General features: G+C 42.9%; 1 protein-coding gene across 9 annotated transcripts in view; it reads left to right on the forward strand.

Annotated features, from left to right (window-relative positions):
* Positions 1 to 225: 225 nt before the first annotated feature.
* Positions 226 to 17,975, forward strand: part of EML5 (EMAP like 5) — a 140,550-nt gene continuing 122,800 nt past the window's right edge. For all 9 annotated transcript variants that reach the window (XR_010751982.1, XR_010751983.1, XR_010751984.1 and 6 more), the window contains exon 1: positions 226 to 737. Coding sequence is in view for 6 of the 9 variants with exons in the window: in XM_066387935.1 (XP_066244032.1) it covers positions 541 to 737 (197 nt within the window). In the remaining 3 variants the exon portion in view is untranslated. The remainder of the gene's footprint in view (positions 738 to 17,975) is intronic.

Here is a 17,975-nt window from a genome sequence, read left to right on the forward strand (position 1 = left end):
CCGGGGTCTCGCCGCGTTCTCACGGCCCCCGCTGGCAGAGGGAAAGGGGACGGGAGCTGGACAAGCGCGCGCGGCGGGGCGGCGAGGGGCGGGGCCGCGCGAGGTCGGTGTGCGCTGCGCGGGGGCGCGCTGCGCGGGCCCGCGGGGCAGCGGGCGAGGCCGCGGCGGGGCGCGGACGCCGCAGGTGACGGGCTGGGAGCGGGCGCGCGGGCGGAGGGAGCGGAGGCGGCGGCGGGCCCCCGCTCGGCCGCGCGCACCGCCGGGGCGCTGCGGGCTGCACAGGCGACCGCGGCGGGCGCAGGGCGCGCGGCACCCACTTGACGGCCGGCGGCGCCCGCGGCCCCCAGCATGTTCCGCGAGGCCGGGGTCTTCCTCCCGCCCGTGGGCTGAGGCAGCGGCGGCCAGAAGGAGCGACATGCACCTGCCGGGCGCGGCTTAGAGGACGCGGCAGGCGGCGAGTCCCGGCCGCCCGCCGGAGGGCTTTCTGCGGCCGGCCGCCGCCGCGGGCCCGCGCCGGAGCGGCGCGGTGGGCGCCCCGACATGGCGGCCCGGAGCGCCCCGAGTTGCCACCTGCGGCTCGAGTGGGTGTACGGCTACCGGGGCCACCAGTGCCGCAACAACCTCTACTACACGGCGGCCAAGGAGATCGTGTACTTCGTGGCGGGCGTCGGCGTGGTGTACAGCCCGCGGGAGCACCGGCAGAAGTTCTACCGCGGCCACAGCGACGACATCATCAGGTAGCCGGGCCGGGCGGGGCGGGGGCGGCCGCTGTCACCGCCGCGGCCGTCCTCGGAGTTTGCACTTGCCCGACCTTCTGGGTGCGTGACCCGGTCCTGCAGGTGCGTCGCCCCGGGGAGAGCCCCGCAAGTGTCTTGTCCCGAACCCACGCCTTTTCCCGGTCTTCGTGTGCTAGAGTCTCCCTCGGGGCCGCGCGGTGACACCAAGTCCACGGGTCCACTGGGTATTCGGTTTTACGGATCTGTTATCCTTCGCCCTCCATCAAATTTATGAAACTGCAAAAGAGTTATTTGTGTAACAATGTACCCCTTTCAATCCCGCCCGAGATTTCTCTATAAAGGAATGCTTAAAGCTCCAGGGGAACGAACTCCTTTACCCGATAAGGAACTGATTAAAACCAGGTACCGCAAAGTATAGGCTGGCCCTGGGGAGCGCGCCCAGGTGGCATCCTGGAGGGCACTCGCCTCTAGGCCATAATAATTAGTTCAGGTTTCACTGCCTGCCGTTCTCAGCAGATAGAAAAGAAACCCCGGCAACCTTCAGGGAATTGCTTTGGACTTGAAAAGTTGCACACACACCTAAAGGCAGTTTGAGGGTAGGTTTCTTTCAAAAGAAGCTGTTAAAAACAGTTCTGCCTTTTCTAATTCTCTTGTTTCCTTTTCTTTAAAGTACTGCTCAATACGTTTATTTTCACATTTTTTTGCTTAAATCTCCCCCCCCCCCCTTTTAGTTTTAATTCTACTTTGGGTGGTATCTTAAAGTTGGTCCTAGTGCTTGTTGACATTTCTTGCGTGAACGCTGTAATTGAAATGTAATTTGCAATCAGTGTCTCAGCAAAACTTTTGTGGCAAATAAAGTTACAAGCTGCAGAAATTATTCTAGGCCATTGATTACCACCTCAGGCACAGCATACTTGTCCTTGAAAGCAGCAGCATATACTTAAAATATTTTGAGAATGTGTTCGTGGGCTGCTTCTGGGTTTTTAACAGAAAATCTGATTGGATTTCTCCATTTTATTCTATATTTATGTTTCACAAGATTTAAATTGGGCATTTCAGATTCAGTCTCTGGAATTGGTGTCTTATAGGCAAGACATCTAAATTCCATAAATAACAAAGTTCTTTTCATTTTGTGTGTCTGTAACATCTCCGATCTTTCAGAGGAAAAAAGAGGCCTAGGACAAACACAAGCTAGGGTAAGATGGAGTCAAGATAAGCAGAACAAAAATTGAGGTTGTGGAATAGGGAATAGGGGTGTTTGTGGTTCATTTGTTTGTTTGCTGTTATTAACCCCAAAGTTGGACTTTACCTCAGTTCTCTTTTTCACTAGTCCTTTCCAGTTTCTTTCTTTTCTCTGTGTTAGGTCGCCCATAGTACAGAAGATGGTAGCTTTACCTAGCTGAAGCTGCCCTCCTCCAGGAATTCAATCTATTAGGTTGAATTCAGTAGGTGGGGGGTGTGTGAAGGAATTTGAGGTCATCTTAGGGTGTACTTCTGTTGTCCGTACTCCTTGGGATTTGAGAGCAGTATGGTAGGAGGGCCTTTTAAATCTAGATATGGTTTATTTGATGGGTACTATGTTTTTGTTCCTTCAGCAGTAATTAAATGCTATGTCATATGCCACGCTGCTTGAATTTTTATAATTGTGTTTCAGTAAACTAAGGAAGGTAATACTTCTGCCTTCCTTTCATTTATTATGATATATATATATATCATATATGCACAACCTATACATTGTCTCAGAATATTTCAAAATGGCAGATTACTCTGATTTTTTCATAATTGGATACTTACTTATGATTTTATACAAAGGATTTATCCTTAAAACAATTTATAACTATAAAAAAAAAGTTTCCTGGAAAATTGCAATGGGATAGTAAAAGCTGAATCGTATAGCATCTTGAAATTGATGGCACAGATTTAATAAGATACTAAAACTGTAGCTTAGAAATCAGTCAAAGGACTCTAGAAATCTTATTTCGAACAATGACAGATCATTGTTGTTTGTGAAATAGATCAGAGCAGTGTTCAAACCTTTTCATTTTCTTTAAGTTCAGTGTTTGAAATATAAGGATAGAGAGTACTTCAGTAATTTTTCAGTTATTTCACAGCAGACAATGAAATATTCATCAATGTGGTGCGTAGTGGGAAACAACATTGTTGAAATGTTAGCCTTAGTAATAAAAAGTCATGGTGGTTTTTACCGTTTTATTTCCATATTTGCTTGAAACTTAAGTAAAACTTACTGGTCAAATATGACTTCGCCAGGGGTTCGCCTGAACGAGCAGGGCGTTTCCTTTAGGTTTTGAAAATGTAAATGCTGTATTACTTGTTAGGAATGAATCACAGCCAGTCTGTCCTTCGCTTACCACTTCTTCTGTCCTCTTGCTACATCTAGTATTGCTAATGACGGCGCCAGCATTTTGTCCTTGTTGCTTGTCATTTTACTGCTTTTTACCATGTATGTCTCTACTTCCCTAGTAATTTATCCTTTAGTTGTATTTGTCAGTACAGATTTAGTTAGAATTTAGTTTCACTGTCAGAAATAATACAGGAATTTTTCTTGTTTTTACAAGGGGACCAAAAGTGGATTTATAGTTTGTATAGGAAATAATACAATAATTAATAAATAATGCAAGAATAAACTCTGTGTTTTGCATACTCACAGCTGTAAACCTACTTTTTCCCCACCCTGTATGCTATTGTAAGTTATTATGATAAACTTCCCTAATTTTTCAGTGTTTATTATAGGCTTAAGACCAGGTTATAAAACAGGGGTCCCCAAACTTTTTACACAGGGGGCCAGTTCACTGTCCCTCAGACCGTTGGAGGGCCGGACTATAAAAAAAACTATGAACAAATCCCTATGCACACTGCACATATCTTATTTTAAAGTAAAAAAACAAAACGGGAACAAATACAATATTTAAAATAAAGAACAAGTAATTTAAATCAACAAACTGACCAGTATTTCAATGGGAACTATGCTCCTCTCACTGACCACCAATGAAAGAGGTGCCCCTTCCGGAAGTGCAGGGGGGGCGGATAAATGGCCTCAGGGGGCCGCATGCGGCCCGCGGGCCGTAGTTTGGGGACCCCTGTTATAAAACATGCTAAACTACTACCAATTTTACATCTATAGCGTGGTCTATATTGCCAGTTGTTTTCCCAAAAAATGCAACAGCTTTTAAAGTTTATTTTTCTAGTTACTGCCATCAACACATTTTTGACAAGTTTGTTCTTGAAGTTGTGGATATTACTGATAGTTTTCAAATCACCAGTGGAGACCATTGACTGAATCTAGTTGGTGTCTTATGCTAGTGGACTTCTACATCGAACTACTTGAGCCCCTTCTTATGTATTATATAGGTATAGAATTGTAAGGGCTTTTTTTCTAGACATGGTGAAAATATCTCACAAGATAGTGATGAACTTAAATAGCATAATGTACCTGAGGTATGTCAAAAAGTCTACCTTATTATATAGTTGGTTGCAGGTTAGAATAATAGTCATTGCTTCTAGAGGAGACTGTTATACTTTAGACAAAATGAAAGGTGTAGTACCTCTTTTCTTCAATTGTGGTAGATGGTATTCTTAAGAAAGAAAACTGTACATACTATATATATACATGGTGCATATATATATACTATATACACAAATTTATATACAAATATAAAATCCATAGCTATAAGTTCCATGCTAGTTAGGAGCTTCATGTTTGGTTCACAGCTGCATCTCTCGTGCTAAGAACAGTCCCTGGCAAATAATAGGTGCTCCTTAAATATTTGCTGAAAAAGTAAGTAAACCAAGAAATGCCTACTTCTACACTAAAAAGAGGTCTTAAGATGATAGGAATGACCAACTATGACAAATGATGATAAAGATGGGAATAGAGAACTGACCACTGGATATGGCAAGTGTGGAGGGCGTTGGTGACTTTGAGGAAGAGCGCCGTGTGGAATAGAGGGGAGCCGCGACTGAAGGGAGACAAAGCTCAAGAGGGCACGCAGCTCTTGCTAATATTCTCTCTTAACAAGAGACCACAGCATATGATGCTGCCTCTTCCCAGAATGCTATACTTTCACTCATTTATTCTGATGACTATTTCTCTCTTTCTTTCTTTCCTTTTTTTTTTTTTTTAATTTTTCCGAAGTTAGAAGCGGGGAGGCAGTTGCTGCGTTGCAGCTGGAGCCATTCTAGCACCCGAGGCGGAGACCATGGAGCCATCTTCAGCGCTGGGGCCAACCCTGCTCCAACGGAGCCTCAGCTTCGGGAGGGGAAGAGAGAGAGACAGAGAGGAAGGAGGGGGAGGGGTGGAGAAGCAGATTGGTGCTTCTCCTGTGTGCCCTGACCGGGAATCAAACCCTGGATTTCCACATGCTGGGTCAACACTCTACCGCCGAGCCAACCGGCCAGGACCTCTCTCTCTATTTCTTTCCTCTTTTTTTTTTTTAGCGAGAAAGAGAAAGATAGAGAGACGGGCAGATAGGAACAGACAGACAGGAAGGGAGAGAGATAAGAAACATCAACTCATAGTTGCGGTACTTTAGTTGTTCATTGATTGCCTTCTCATACGTGCCTTGACTGGAGGGCTCCAGTTGAGCCAGTGACCCCTTGCTCAAGCCTGTGACCTTGGGATCAAGCCAGTGACCCCAAGTTGGGCTTCAAGCCAGCGACCATGGGGTCATGTCTATGAACCCATGCCCAAGCCGGCAACCCCGCATTCAAGCTGGTGAGCCCACGCTCAGGCCAGTGACCTCAGGGTTTCAAACCTGGTCTTCATTGTCCCAGGTTGACTCTCTATCCACTGCACCACCACCTGGTCAGGCATCTGTATTTCTTTTTTTTTTTTTTTTGTATTTTTCTGAAGCTGGAAATGGGGAGAGACAGTCAGACAGACTCCCGCATGCGCCCGGCCGGGATCCACCTGGCACGCCCACCAGGGGCGACGCTCTGCGACCAGAGCCACTCTAGCGCCTGGGGCAGAGGCCAAGGAGCCATCCCTAGCGCCCGGGCCATTTTTGCTTCAATGGAGCCTTGGCTGCGGGAGGGGAAGAGAGAGACAGAGAGGAAGGAGGGGGGGGTGGAGAAGCAAATGGGTGCTTCTCCTATGTGCCCTGGCCAGGAATCGAACCCGGGTCCCCCGCACGCCAGGCCGACGCTCTACCGCTGAGCCAACCAGCCAGGGCCGCATCTGTATTTCTTGAAGATCCAGATTAGGTATTCTGTTCAGTGGGAAACATCATTGTGAGCTGTATATCCCATGTACATACCATATCATAGGTAAGCTAGTGCTAATCCCTAGTACAGATAGTATTCTAAGTGAATCTTTGCCTGACCAGTTGTATCTTTAAACTGTGAATACTTTAAGGCAGGGGCCCTTGCACAAAGCAGATGCTCAATTAGTATTTCTTTGATTCAGGAAAAGGCCTTGAAAGAACAGTAAGTTGTTAATAGCTTCTAAGAATCTATTATTCCATACTTTTTCTTAATATTCAAAATATTATTTTATTATCTGCATATTCAACATAAAACAAAATAAGAAAGGGAAATAGTTATTATAATGCAAATTTAATAATTTCTTTCCCATAAGTAAATTATAAATACAGTGTGTCCGTAAAGTCATGGTGCACTTTTGACCCGTCACAGGAAAAGCAACAAAAGACGATAGAAATGTGAAATCTGCACCAAATTAAAGGAAAACTCTCCCGGTTTCATACCTATTCAGTGCAGTTCCTGTGGGCTCATGCACAGATTTTTTAGGGCTCCTTAGGTAGCTATCCCGCTGGCTTTGGGCGACCCTTGTGTTTTGGTCGTTCGATCCCCGCCGGGGTCGCGACCCACAGGTTGAGAACCGCTGCTCTGCAGACTCGTCACTGACTGATGGCCTACCAGAACGGGGTTTCTCCACCAAACTGCCAGTTTTCTTCAACTGCTTATCCCACCCAGTAATGTTATTCCTATGTGGTGGCGCTTCGTTATACACGCGCCGATATTCATGTTGCACTTTGGTCACAGATTCGAATTTAACGAGCCACAGAACACACTGAAGTTTTCTCTATACTGGCATTTCGACTGGCATAGCAGTGGGCCGCTCTGCTGTATACACAGTGTTACGTCATCATCTGTACATGCGCACATGCTGCCACATCATCCTACAGAAACTGGGAGGGTTTTCCTTTTATTTGGTGCAGATTTCACATTTCTATCGTCTTTTGTTGCTCTCCGGTCAAAAGTGCACCATGACTTTATGGACACACTGTATACATTTAATGTACATTTATAATCATTTGAACTATTCTAGATAATATCTACCTTTTCCTGAAAACATATCTTAATTTTATTCCTTAAACTATGCAGTATTTTAAAATCAAGTAACAATAAATATTGTTATATGTAGACACAAAGTGAAATCTTACAGAATAGAATCATTACATAGTCTGAAATTTAAGCTCACCTAATTCTAGTTACTTGAACACTGGGACATTTTACTGAATCTGAATATATTCTAATACTTTCTGAAGTGCTGTTTTTACATATTACACAGTGCTTAAGGAAATTCTGGTAGCAGGTTTGAGGGCAGGGTTTATACCCAGTTTCGGACTGCTTATGTGAAGAATCTAGGGGTGCACATTTTGGAATATAGATTAGCAGTGTGCTTCCCAACAAGAATTATCTGGGGCACTTTTTTAAAAACAGATTTTTGCACACTGGCTCTTGAGGTTCCTGACGTAGTGAATCTGAGGAAATGCCTAGAATTGGCAAAAAATCCCTTAAATGATTCTGATTATCAGCCAGATTTGGGAAACAGTGACCATATATCTGGCAACAGTGAGGAGGTAAGTAGGTTCCCGCCAGACCTTAGGAAGGTGCTGCCCTGAACTCACAGAAAAACAGAAATGTTGATCCAGCATGGAAACATCACACATCCTGAACTGCTTTTCCAGCTGCAACTTTCACTTGTGTTGAATAAATAAAGTTTCCGTACCATAAACAGAGCTGTTTAAAAAAACCCAGTTTTTACTAGATTATGGTGAGGCTTGGTTGATTTTCTTTTTTAAGAATACCACCTACCACAATTGAAGAAAAGAGCTACTACACTATACTATTTTGGAGGCCAGAGACAGACTCAATTGATCATAACACCACAAAATTTGTAGTTTTTTTCCTTGTGAGATAAGCAGCTCATAACGCTGAATTGGCAAACAAGAGGTGGTGATTGTAGGTGTTAGCTCAGATTTCACTGTAAAGGTTACCTGGTCTTCACCATCAGAGTGAGAATATATGATTTACTTCAATCCAGAGGCTGGGGAATATAGGGCTAAAGCAAAGAGATAGGTTGGATGTGAGGTGAGAATTCTGGATTGTATCATAGCCAACGTATGGATGGTTCAACTTCTTGATGGAGCCCTAGAAGAAGAGAGATCATTGTCGTTGGTACTAGAAACTTGGAACGTATGGTAGACAGGGAAGCATCTAATTGAAATTAAAGGCCCAGAAATAAACTGATGGCAAGAGGAGGGTACATAGCCTGTTCCCCAAATGAGAACTGAGGTGCACAGTTGCCACAGGTCTCCCTGTCAGGGAAGTCCCACTGCTCTTCTTGTTCCGGGAATCACGTACCTACTTTGCCTCCCAGACAAAGAGGACGTTCATTCTTTGCCCCAATCCATTTGAATCTCTTTTCATCACTGTGAGAGCGCTTTCTTCCTTGGTCAGGAGATAGGGTACTATGCACGCTGCCTCTGGTGTGGAAGCTCACCTTGCATATTTGTTTCAGTCTGTGGAGTGTAATGACAATTGCCTCAGGCAGTTACTCTTAAGAGTTTTGAAGTTTTTACTTGGTATGATGCTCCTTGTGGTACTATTTAAGTCAGTCACATGATGATGATGTAACCAGATCTAACCACTTCAGTTTCCATATCTTTACAGGTACTAAGTTTGATCAGGGAGCGGGGCACAGGTAATTCCCAACTGGGAGTGGAAAGGACGTAGATGGCCATTGCAAGTCTTGCAACATAGGCTGTAACTAAACTAACCACAGAGGCCACAGATTGGCCATTATCAGTTGGTTGCAGTGTGACTTTTCTACTTATTAGGTAACATGTGGACAATGTATTTAACAACATAAAATACTACACCCAAGTGGCACTGCTAACAAGAAAAGACATTTTACTTGCAACCTGGATGTCAGGGGCAGATGACATGTACTTGCAAATAGCAATTTTTGCAGCCATATAAAGACTGTAGGAGTCTGAGGTTGACATATTAGGCATATGAGAGGCTTGGTAATCCCCCTCTTAGAAGGTGGTTATTATTATATTTTAAAATTAGTATTGCGTATTTATTATAGAAAATTGAAAGGTATAGAAAAGTAGAACAATGTTTGCCCATAATCTTGCAATCTAGAGATAATACTATGGTGTTTTAGACTGTATAGAGCATTTTCATGCCCTAAAGATCTCCCGTGCTCTGCCTATTTACTCTCCTCCCAACCACTGATGTTTTTACTGTCTCCATAGTTTTATCTTTTGCAGAATATGATATAGTTGGAATCGTATGTAGTCTTATCAGATGGACTTTTACTTAGTATTTACTTTTACCTTTGCATTTAAGGTTCACTCATGTCTTTTCATGGCTTGATAGCTCATTTTTTTTTAGTGCTGAAAAGTATTCCATAGTCTGGATGTACCGAGTGCATTTATCCATTCACCTACTGATGGACATCTTGGTTGCTTCCAAGTTTTGGCATTTATGAATGAGGCTGCTCTAGACACCCACATACAGGTTTTTGTGTGGACATAAGTTTACAATTCCTTTGGGTACATACCAGAGAACACAATTGCTGTATTATATGGTAAGAGTATGTTTAGTTTCGTAAGAAACTGTCACATTGTCTTTCAAAATGTCTATACCATTTTGCGTTTCCTCCAGCAATGTATTGTATTTCTGTTGTTCTGTGTCCTTGTCAGCATTTATTGTTATCAGTGCTTCAGATTTTGGCTCTTCTAATAAGCATGTAATAGATCTCATTGTTTTGATTTGTATTTCCCTGATGACATATTGATATGGAGCATCTTTTTATATGCTTATTTTCTATCTGTATATCTTCTTTGATGAGGTGTCTATTAAGGTCTATTTTTTTTTTTTTTTTTTTTTTTGTATTTTTCTGTAGCTAGAAACGGGGAGAGACAGTCAGACAGACTCCCGAATGCGCCTGACCGGGATCCACCCGGCATGCCCACCAGGGGGCGACGCTCTGCCCATCAGGGGGCGATGCTCTGCCCCTCCGGGGCGTCGCTCTGCCGTGACCAGAGCCACTCTAGCGCCTGGGGCCGAGGCCAAGGAGCCATCCCCAGCGCCCAGGCCATTTTTGCTCCAATAGAGCCTTGGCTGCGGGAGGGGAAGAGAGAGACAGAGAGGAAGGAGAGGGGGAGGTGTGGAGAAGCAGATGGGCGCTTCTCCTGTGTGCCCTGGCCGGGAATTGAACTCGGGACTTCTGCACACCAGGCCGATGCTCTACCACTGAGCCAACCGGCCACGGCCAAGGTCTAATTTTTAATTGGGTTGTTCTCTTATTGTTGAGTTTTAAGAATTCTTTGTATATTTTGGATAACAGTCTTGTATCAGATGTATCTTTTGCAAATATTTTATCCCAGTCTGTGGCTTGTCTTCTAAAGCTCTCAACATTGTCTTCACAGAGCAGAAGTTTGTATTTTAATGAAGTCCAGCTTATCAGTTATTTCTTTCATGGATTGTGTATTTGGTGTTGTATCTAAAAAGGCATCATTAAACCCAAGGATATCTAGGTTTTTCCTAGGAATTTTATAGTTTTATGTCTTACATTCAGGTTATGATTCATTTTGAGTTGATTTTTGTGAAAAGTATAAGGTTTGTGTCTAGATTCCCTTTTTTGCATGTTTCTGTCCAGTTGTTCCAGCACTATTTGTTGGAGAGACTGCCTTTGCTCTGTTGTGTTGTCTTTGCTCTTTTGTCAAAGACCAGTTGATTATATGTATGGGAGTCTGTTTGCGGTTCTCTATTCTTTTTCATTGACTTATTTGTTCTTTTGCCAGGGCCATACTATCTTCATTACTATAGCTTTAGAGTATTTCTTGAAATTAGGTAGTATCAGTCCTCCAGCTGTGTGCTTCCTCTTTAATATTATGTTGGCTATTCTGGGTCTTTTGCTTCTATGTATAAACTTTAGAATCAGTTTATTGATATTCATAAAATAACTTGCTGGAAATTTTGATTTGGATTACATTGTTGGTTTGTAACCTTGAGAGTTCTCTCAGTAACATTTGAAACTGGCCCCCATACATTGAGGGAAAGGAGAGACTGAAGGGTCAGAACACTCTGGATTGGTAGGTGGCAGTTTCAATAATCAACTGAGTTTACCTACAAGTCTTGAATTGGTCCATCACAAGATGAGTAGAACTCTGCACCTGCCTGCCAGAATCTTAAGAATTTACATAGAGGCCTTATTGGGATTCAGTCATGTATACAATCCAGATGGTCTTAGTATATTACTCTCCCAAGGCTGTGTCCTTGAAATGGCTCCTTGTATAGGAACAGTGGACAGGGGAGGGGATAAGAAGCCTCTGATTGCCTGGGTCCAGTTCTCAGGTCACCCAGTGGTTATGTTCTCTCAGTGACCTCTAACATGCATTGAATCTATAGGTCAAGGGAAAGAACTGACCTCTTTACAGTATTGAGTCTTGCTATCCATGAACTAGACTATCTCTTCATTTATTTAATTTTTCTATTTCATTCACCAGTTTTATAGTTTTCTTCATGTAGATTTTTAATCTTTTTTGTTAAATTTGTGCCTAAATATTTTGGGGTTTTGATGCCAATGTAAATAATACTGCATTTAAAATTTTGAATTCCACTTGTTCATTGTCAGTATATAGGAAAGCAATTAACTTTTGTATATTAATCTTGATTACTGCATCTTGCTATAATTGTTTATTAGTTCCAGAAGGTTTTTGCCGATTCTTTCAGATTTTCTGCGTAGAGGATTGTGTTATCTGATCTGCCAACAAAGACAGTTTTATGTTTTCCTTCCAATCTGTATTTCATCCTCTTGCCTTGTTTCTTTAGCAAGGATTTCAGTATGCTACTGGAAAGGAGTGATGAGAGGAAACGGTACTGCCTTGAACCTGCCCTGTGTGGGAAAGCTTAGAGTTTCTCATCATGAAATATGATATTAGCTGTAGGTTTTTTTGTAGATACTCTTTATCAGGTTGACAAAGGTCCACTGTATTCTTGGTTTCCTAAGAGTTTTTATCATGAATGGATGTTAAAATTTGGCAGCTGCTTCTTTTGCATGTGATTTTCTTTTTTAGTCTATTGATGTGATGGATTATATTAATTAATTTTCAGATCACACCTGGGATAAATCCCACCTGATTGTGGTGTATACTTCTTTTTATATTTTTTAAAATTCTACTTGCTAATATTTTGTTGAATATTTTTGCATCTCTGTTTATGAAAGTTATTGGTCTATAGTTGTCTTTTCTTGTAATGTTTTTGTCTGTTTTTCATATTAGGGTAATTTTGGCCTCATAATATGAACTAGGAAGCATTCTCTCTGCTTTTATCATCTGAAAGAGGTTGTAGAGGATTATCATTTATATAATTTCTTCCTTAAATGTTTGGTAAAAATTAACCAGTGAACTCATCTGGGCCTGATGCTGTTTTGGAAGGTGATGCATAGAAATTAAACTTATTTAATAGGTATAATCCTATGCATGTAATCTATGCCTTGTGTGAGTTTTGGTAGATTGTGTCTGATACATGTAGTCTTAAGTAATTGAGGTTATAGTATATATAAAATTTTGGGTCCTGTGCTTTTTATTTAGTATTATAACACAAGTTTTCCCCAGTATTGTAGAAAAATCTCCATACATATTTTTGAAGCCTGCATGAGAGTTCATCCTGTGAGTGTACCATAATTATTTAACTGTTTCTTAAATGTTGGACATTTAGATGGTTTTCAGGTTTTTACAGTTATAAAGAATGATGCAAGGGCAAAGCCATATATAAGAATTTTTCTGTATTGAGGATTATTTCATTTAAGAAATTTAACATTAGTAGCTTCTTTAGGAATCCAGTTAATAAATATTGATTGAATACCTGCTGTGTGCAAGTCAGTTGTAGGAGTTTAGACTATAGTAATATAAAAAAAAGAAGTTTCTGTCTTAGTGGAGTATACAGTCTAGTTGAAGAGAGTGAGATAAAAAAAAAAAAAAGCACAATAGGCCCTGGCTGGTTGGCTCAGTGGTAGAGCATTGGCCTGGCGTGCGGAAGTCCCGGGTTCGATTCCCGGCCAGGGTACACAGGAGAGGCGCCCATCTGCTTCTCCACCCCTCCCCCTCTCCTTCCTCTCTGTCTCTCTCTTCCCCTCCCGCAGCCAAGGCTCCATTGGAGCAAAAGATGGCTCGGGTGCTGGGGATGGCTCCTTGGCCTCTGCCCCAGGTGCTAGAATGGCTCTGGTCGTGACAGAGCGACGCCCCAGATGGGCAGAGCATTGCCCCTTGGTGGGCGTGCCGGGTGGATCCCGGTCGGGCGCATGCAGGAGTCTGTCTGACTGCCTCCCCGTTTCCAGCTTCAGAAAAATACAAAAAAAAAAAAAAAAAAAAGGCACAGTAGTAATCTAGGATAGTGATAATTACTACAATAAAATTAGGAAATGGGATAAAATATGTTGTGGTGACTTGGGGTAGTTAGGAAAGGTTTCTCTAAGCAAGTTGCATTTAACCTGAAGCATGAATAGTTTGAATGAGGCAAGATTTGGAGACCGTCGTAGACAAAGACTTTGAGAGCATGATTAGCTCGGCCTTTTCAGGAGACAGAAAGGCTTGTGTGGCTGGAGTGTCCTATACAAGAGGCAAAATAGGAAGAGTTGAGGTTTCAGAAGTAAATGAGGGCATATTTCATAGTTTGGATTTTATTCTCATTGTAATAGAAGGCTGTTGGAGGATTTTAACCTGGTAAATGATGTCCAATTTACGTTATTTTAACAGGTCACTTTGGCTATGTTAAGAAGGCCCTGAGAAGGAAGAAGGGTGGGTGGCGCGATTAGGGTTGTCGCAGAGAAGGTGGGGTGAGGATAGAACTCAGAGGATAGGCTCATGGAATGTAGAGTGGGGAAAAAGCAGGTTTACCGTTGTGAGGACGCAAAACACAGAGTTTACTCTTGTGTTATTTTCCATATGAACAACTGTAAGCATACAGCCCTGTATTAAGCCTTTTGCCCCACCCTGTATGTAATGAATAAGGAAAAGAGAAGTGGTGAGAATAACATTAGGATTCTTGGTCTGAGCAACTGAGTGGATAGTGATGCCATTTACTAAGATGAGGAAGAGCTGATTGGGGGGTGAGTGAGGAGCAAAAAAATTCTAGTGTGTTAAATGTGCTTTGCCCAGAATACATCCATTGCTCTATCCTAGAGATATAAATATGGGGGTTATCAGTGTATATGTGCATCTAAAATCATGGGATTTGATGTAGTCAAATTCCCTTCCCCAAAGGAAGGGAATACAGCCAAGACAAAGCCGTCAGATACCTTTACATTGAGTCCTCATTGAGGACTTGGGCATGGGAGCTTGGGTCTAGCAAAGTAGAGAGGAAGGGCTAGTAGATTACAGACTCAGGAAAGCCTAGAGAGGAAGGTCTCCTAAAAGGAAAGAGTGGTCATTTGTATCAAAAGTGTTGGAAAATAAGGTTCTATAGTTGACCATTAGATTTGACAGGGTTACACATAACCTTGAAAAGAACTGTTTCTGTGAAGAATGGGTGGAAGCCTAATTGGAATATTATTAAGAAAATATTAAGCTTGACCAGGCAGTGGTGCAGTGGATAGAGCATCAGACTGGGATGTGGAGGACCCAGGTTCGAGACCCCGAGGTAGCTGGCTTGAGCGCGGGCTCATCTGGTTTGAGCAAAGGTTCACCAGCTTGGACCCAAGGTCGCTGGCTTGAGCAAGGGGTTACTCGCTCTGCTGTAACCCCATGGTTAAGGCACATATGAGAAAGCAATCAGTGAACAACTAAGGAGCCACAAAGAAGAATTGATGCTTCTCATCACTCTCCCTTCCTGTCTGTCTGTCCCTATGTCCCTCTCTCTGACTCTGTCACCACAAAAAAAAAAAAAATTAAGACAGCTCTTTTGAGGAATTTTGCTATGAATGGAGAGCAGAGAAAATAGGGTATTAGGGAGGGGGCAAAGGTAGTGTTTTTATAAAATAGAAATTTTAGAATGCTATTGGGAGTGACTTTGTAATGAGGAAGCAATAATTCTAGAACACATACCGGTGGTTCTAGGAATAAAGCCCTTGAAAGTCAGGGGAGTGGGGCCCAGAGCACAGGTAAAGAGTGAGGAGTAGAGACATTTCTTGCATTCTATAATAGCGAAGTCAGAGTCTGCTGGGCAGTTGCATTTCGGTTCGTGAATTTGTTGGGGGCAAAGTATCTACTCTGATTCCATCCGTGTTATTCATTGAGCACAAGGCAGGCTTTTCAGCCATGAAGCGGAGGTTGATGTTGGGGGCTGTGGTCATGAAGGAGTTTGGAGGTTGTAAAAAAGGTATGCAAAATTGATCAACTAATAGGATTGTGCGTACAGTGTAAAATACTCATTTGAGATTTGTAAGGATATACAGTGATGAACACAGTAATATATAGAAGAAATCTACGAAGATGCCTACGTTGAGGGAGACAGCTCCCTTCATGCTTGTTTAATGTGTTACTATTTTATAAGTTATGATAATTTAGAGATTAAATGCTTAAAATAACAGTCTAATTATGGGATTTGATGACAGTGCTCTTAATTAATTCCTATTATTCAGGAATAGTAATAGGACAAAAAACTTAAAGAATCTGTTATTTTCATGTATTTAAAATGATGGTGTCACAATATGGATGAGTAATCACCTTGTTAAATGTTTTAGAACAGGAATACACTTTGAAATGGTTACTTCCCTCACCTTTTCCCAAATCAATCCATAAATGTTTTCAGTGATATACTAGGCAATATGTGGAATAACACTTATTATATTAAGTTTTATTATATATTAATTATATATGAATATATTATTAGGTATATGTAGTTAACTTTGTGAATACTAGAGAAACACTCATGCTTTCCTTCTCATTAAGAAACTAGAACTCCCGGCCCTGGCCGGTTGGCTCAGTGGTAGAGCGTCAGCCCAGCGTGTAGGAGTCCCAGGTTCTATTCCTAGCCAGGGCACACAGGAGAAGCACCCATCTGCTTCTCCACCCTTCCCCTTCTCCTTTCTCTCTGTCTCTCTCTTCCCCTCCCGCAGCCAAGGCTTCATTGGAGCAAAGTTGGCCCCAGTGCTGAGGGTGGCTCCATGGCCTCTGCCTCAGGCGCTAGAATGGCTCTGGTTACAACGAAGCAACGCCCCAGATGGGCAGAGCATCGCCCCCTAGTGGGCATGCCGGGTGGATCCTGATTGGTCGGGTGCATGCGGAGTCTGTCTGACTGCCTCCCGACTTCTCACTTCAGAAAAATACAAAAAAAAAAGAAGGAAAGAAACCTGGAGCTCCCTCAACGTGCACTTCAAACACTATCACAAGCCCAACTTTGTCCCTGGGCCCTCCATCTGCTCTAAGTGTAGGAAGGCATTCACCTGCCAGAATATCGTGGCAAGACTCTAGGTTGGTGCATTCTGTACTTAGCTGTACTGTGTGGTGTTTTTCATTACTTTAGAACACCACCATGAGACCTGTAATAAAAGATGTAATGGGATGGAAAGCTGAGCTGGGGAGGAGTATCTACTGCTCCACAGCTATTAAATCATAATGGATTAATAAGTGAGAAAGAATGAAAAGAAAACTGTGCTATCAGAGGAGAGCTTTCGGGTTCTGCCCACCATGCGCAGTACATTCAGCTCCTATCGCGTTACCCCTTCCACCTGTGGACAATATCCTGCCCTTTTTTATTTGCCCCAGAAATTCTTCCCTTCCCATATATCAATATTTTTTATTTATTTTGATATATTTTAAATCATTTTTAATTTTTCAAATACAGTTGGCATACACTATTATATCAGTTTCAGGTGTACACCCCAGGGATTAGACATTATATAACTTACTAAATGATCACCCTGATGAATTTCATACCCATCTGACACCATACACAGTTACTGGAATATTATTGACTATATTCCTAGGCTGTACTTCACATCCCATGACCATTCTGTTACTACCAATGTGTGCTTCTTAGTCCCTTCACCTCTTCACCCATCCCTCTAAACCCCCCTTCCGTCTGGCGGCCATCAGAATATTCTGTGTCTATGAGTCTGTTTCTGTTCTGCTTGTTCCTTTATTTTGTTTATTTTTAGACTCAATTGTTGATAGAATTTATTACCATTTTATTCATATTTCTTATCTTTTTTCCTCTCCTTTTTCAAGAAGACCCTTTAACATTTCTCATAATACTGGTTTAGTAGTAATGAATTCCTTTAGCTTTTTTTGGTCTGGGGAGCTCTTTATTTGTCCTTTAATTCTAAATTATAGCTTTGCTGGGTAGAGTAATCTTGGTTGCAGGTCGTTGCTTTTCATCACTTTAAGTACAATATTTCTTGCCACTCTCTTCTGGCCCACAGAGTTTCTGCTGAGAAATCAGCTGACAGTCTTATGGGAGCTCCCTTGTAGCTAACTAACTGCTTTTCTCTTGCAGCCTTTAGGATTCTCTCTTTGTCTTTACCTTTTTGCATTCTAATTACTTTGTGTCTTGGTCTGGGCCTCCTTAGGTACATCTTGTTTGGAACTCTTTGTGCTGCCTTGTGTGTCCATATCTTTCACCAAGTTAGGGAAGTTTTCCGTCATTCTTTTTTTTTTTTTCATTTTTCTGAAGCTGGAAACAGGGAGAGACAGTCAGACAGACTCCCGCATGCGCCCGACCGGGATCCACCCGGCACGCCCACCAGGGGCGACGCTCTGCCCACCAGGGGGCGATGCTCTGCCCATCCTGGGCGTCGCCATGTTGCAACCAGAGCCACTCTAGCGCCTGGGCAGAGGCCACAGAGCCATCCCCAGCGCCCGGGCCATCTTTGCTCCAATGGAGCCTCGGCTGTGGGAGGGGAAGAGAGAGACAGAGAGGGAAAGCGCGGCGGAGGGGTGGAGAAGCAAATGGGCGCTTCTCCTGTGTGCCCTGGCCGGGAATCGAACCCGGGTCCTCCGCACGCTAGGCCGGCGCTCTACCGCT

The sequence above is a fragment of the Saccopteryx leptura genome, chromosome 6 (genome assembly GCF_036850995.1).
Source record: "Saccopteryx leptura isolate mSacLep1 chromosome 6, mSacLep1_pri_phased_curated, whole genome shotgun sequence".
Classification (NCBI taxonomy): Eukaryota; Metazoa; Chordata; class Mammalia; order Chiroptera; family Emballonuridae; genus Saccopteryx; species Saccopteryx leptura.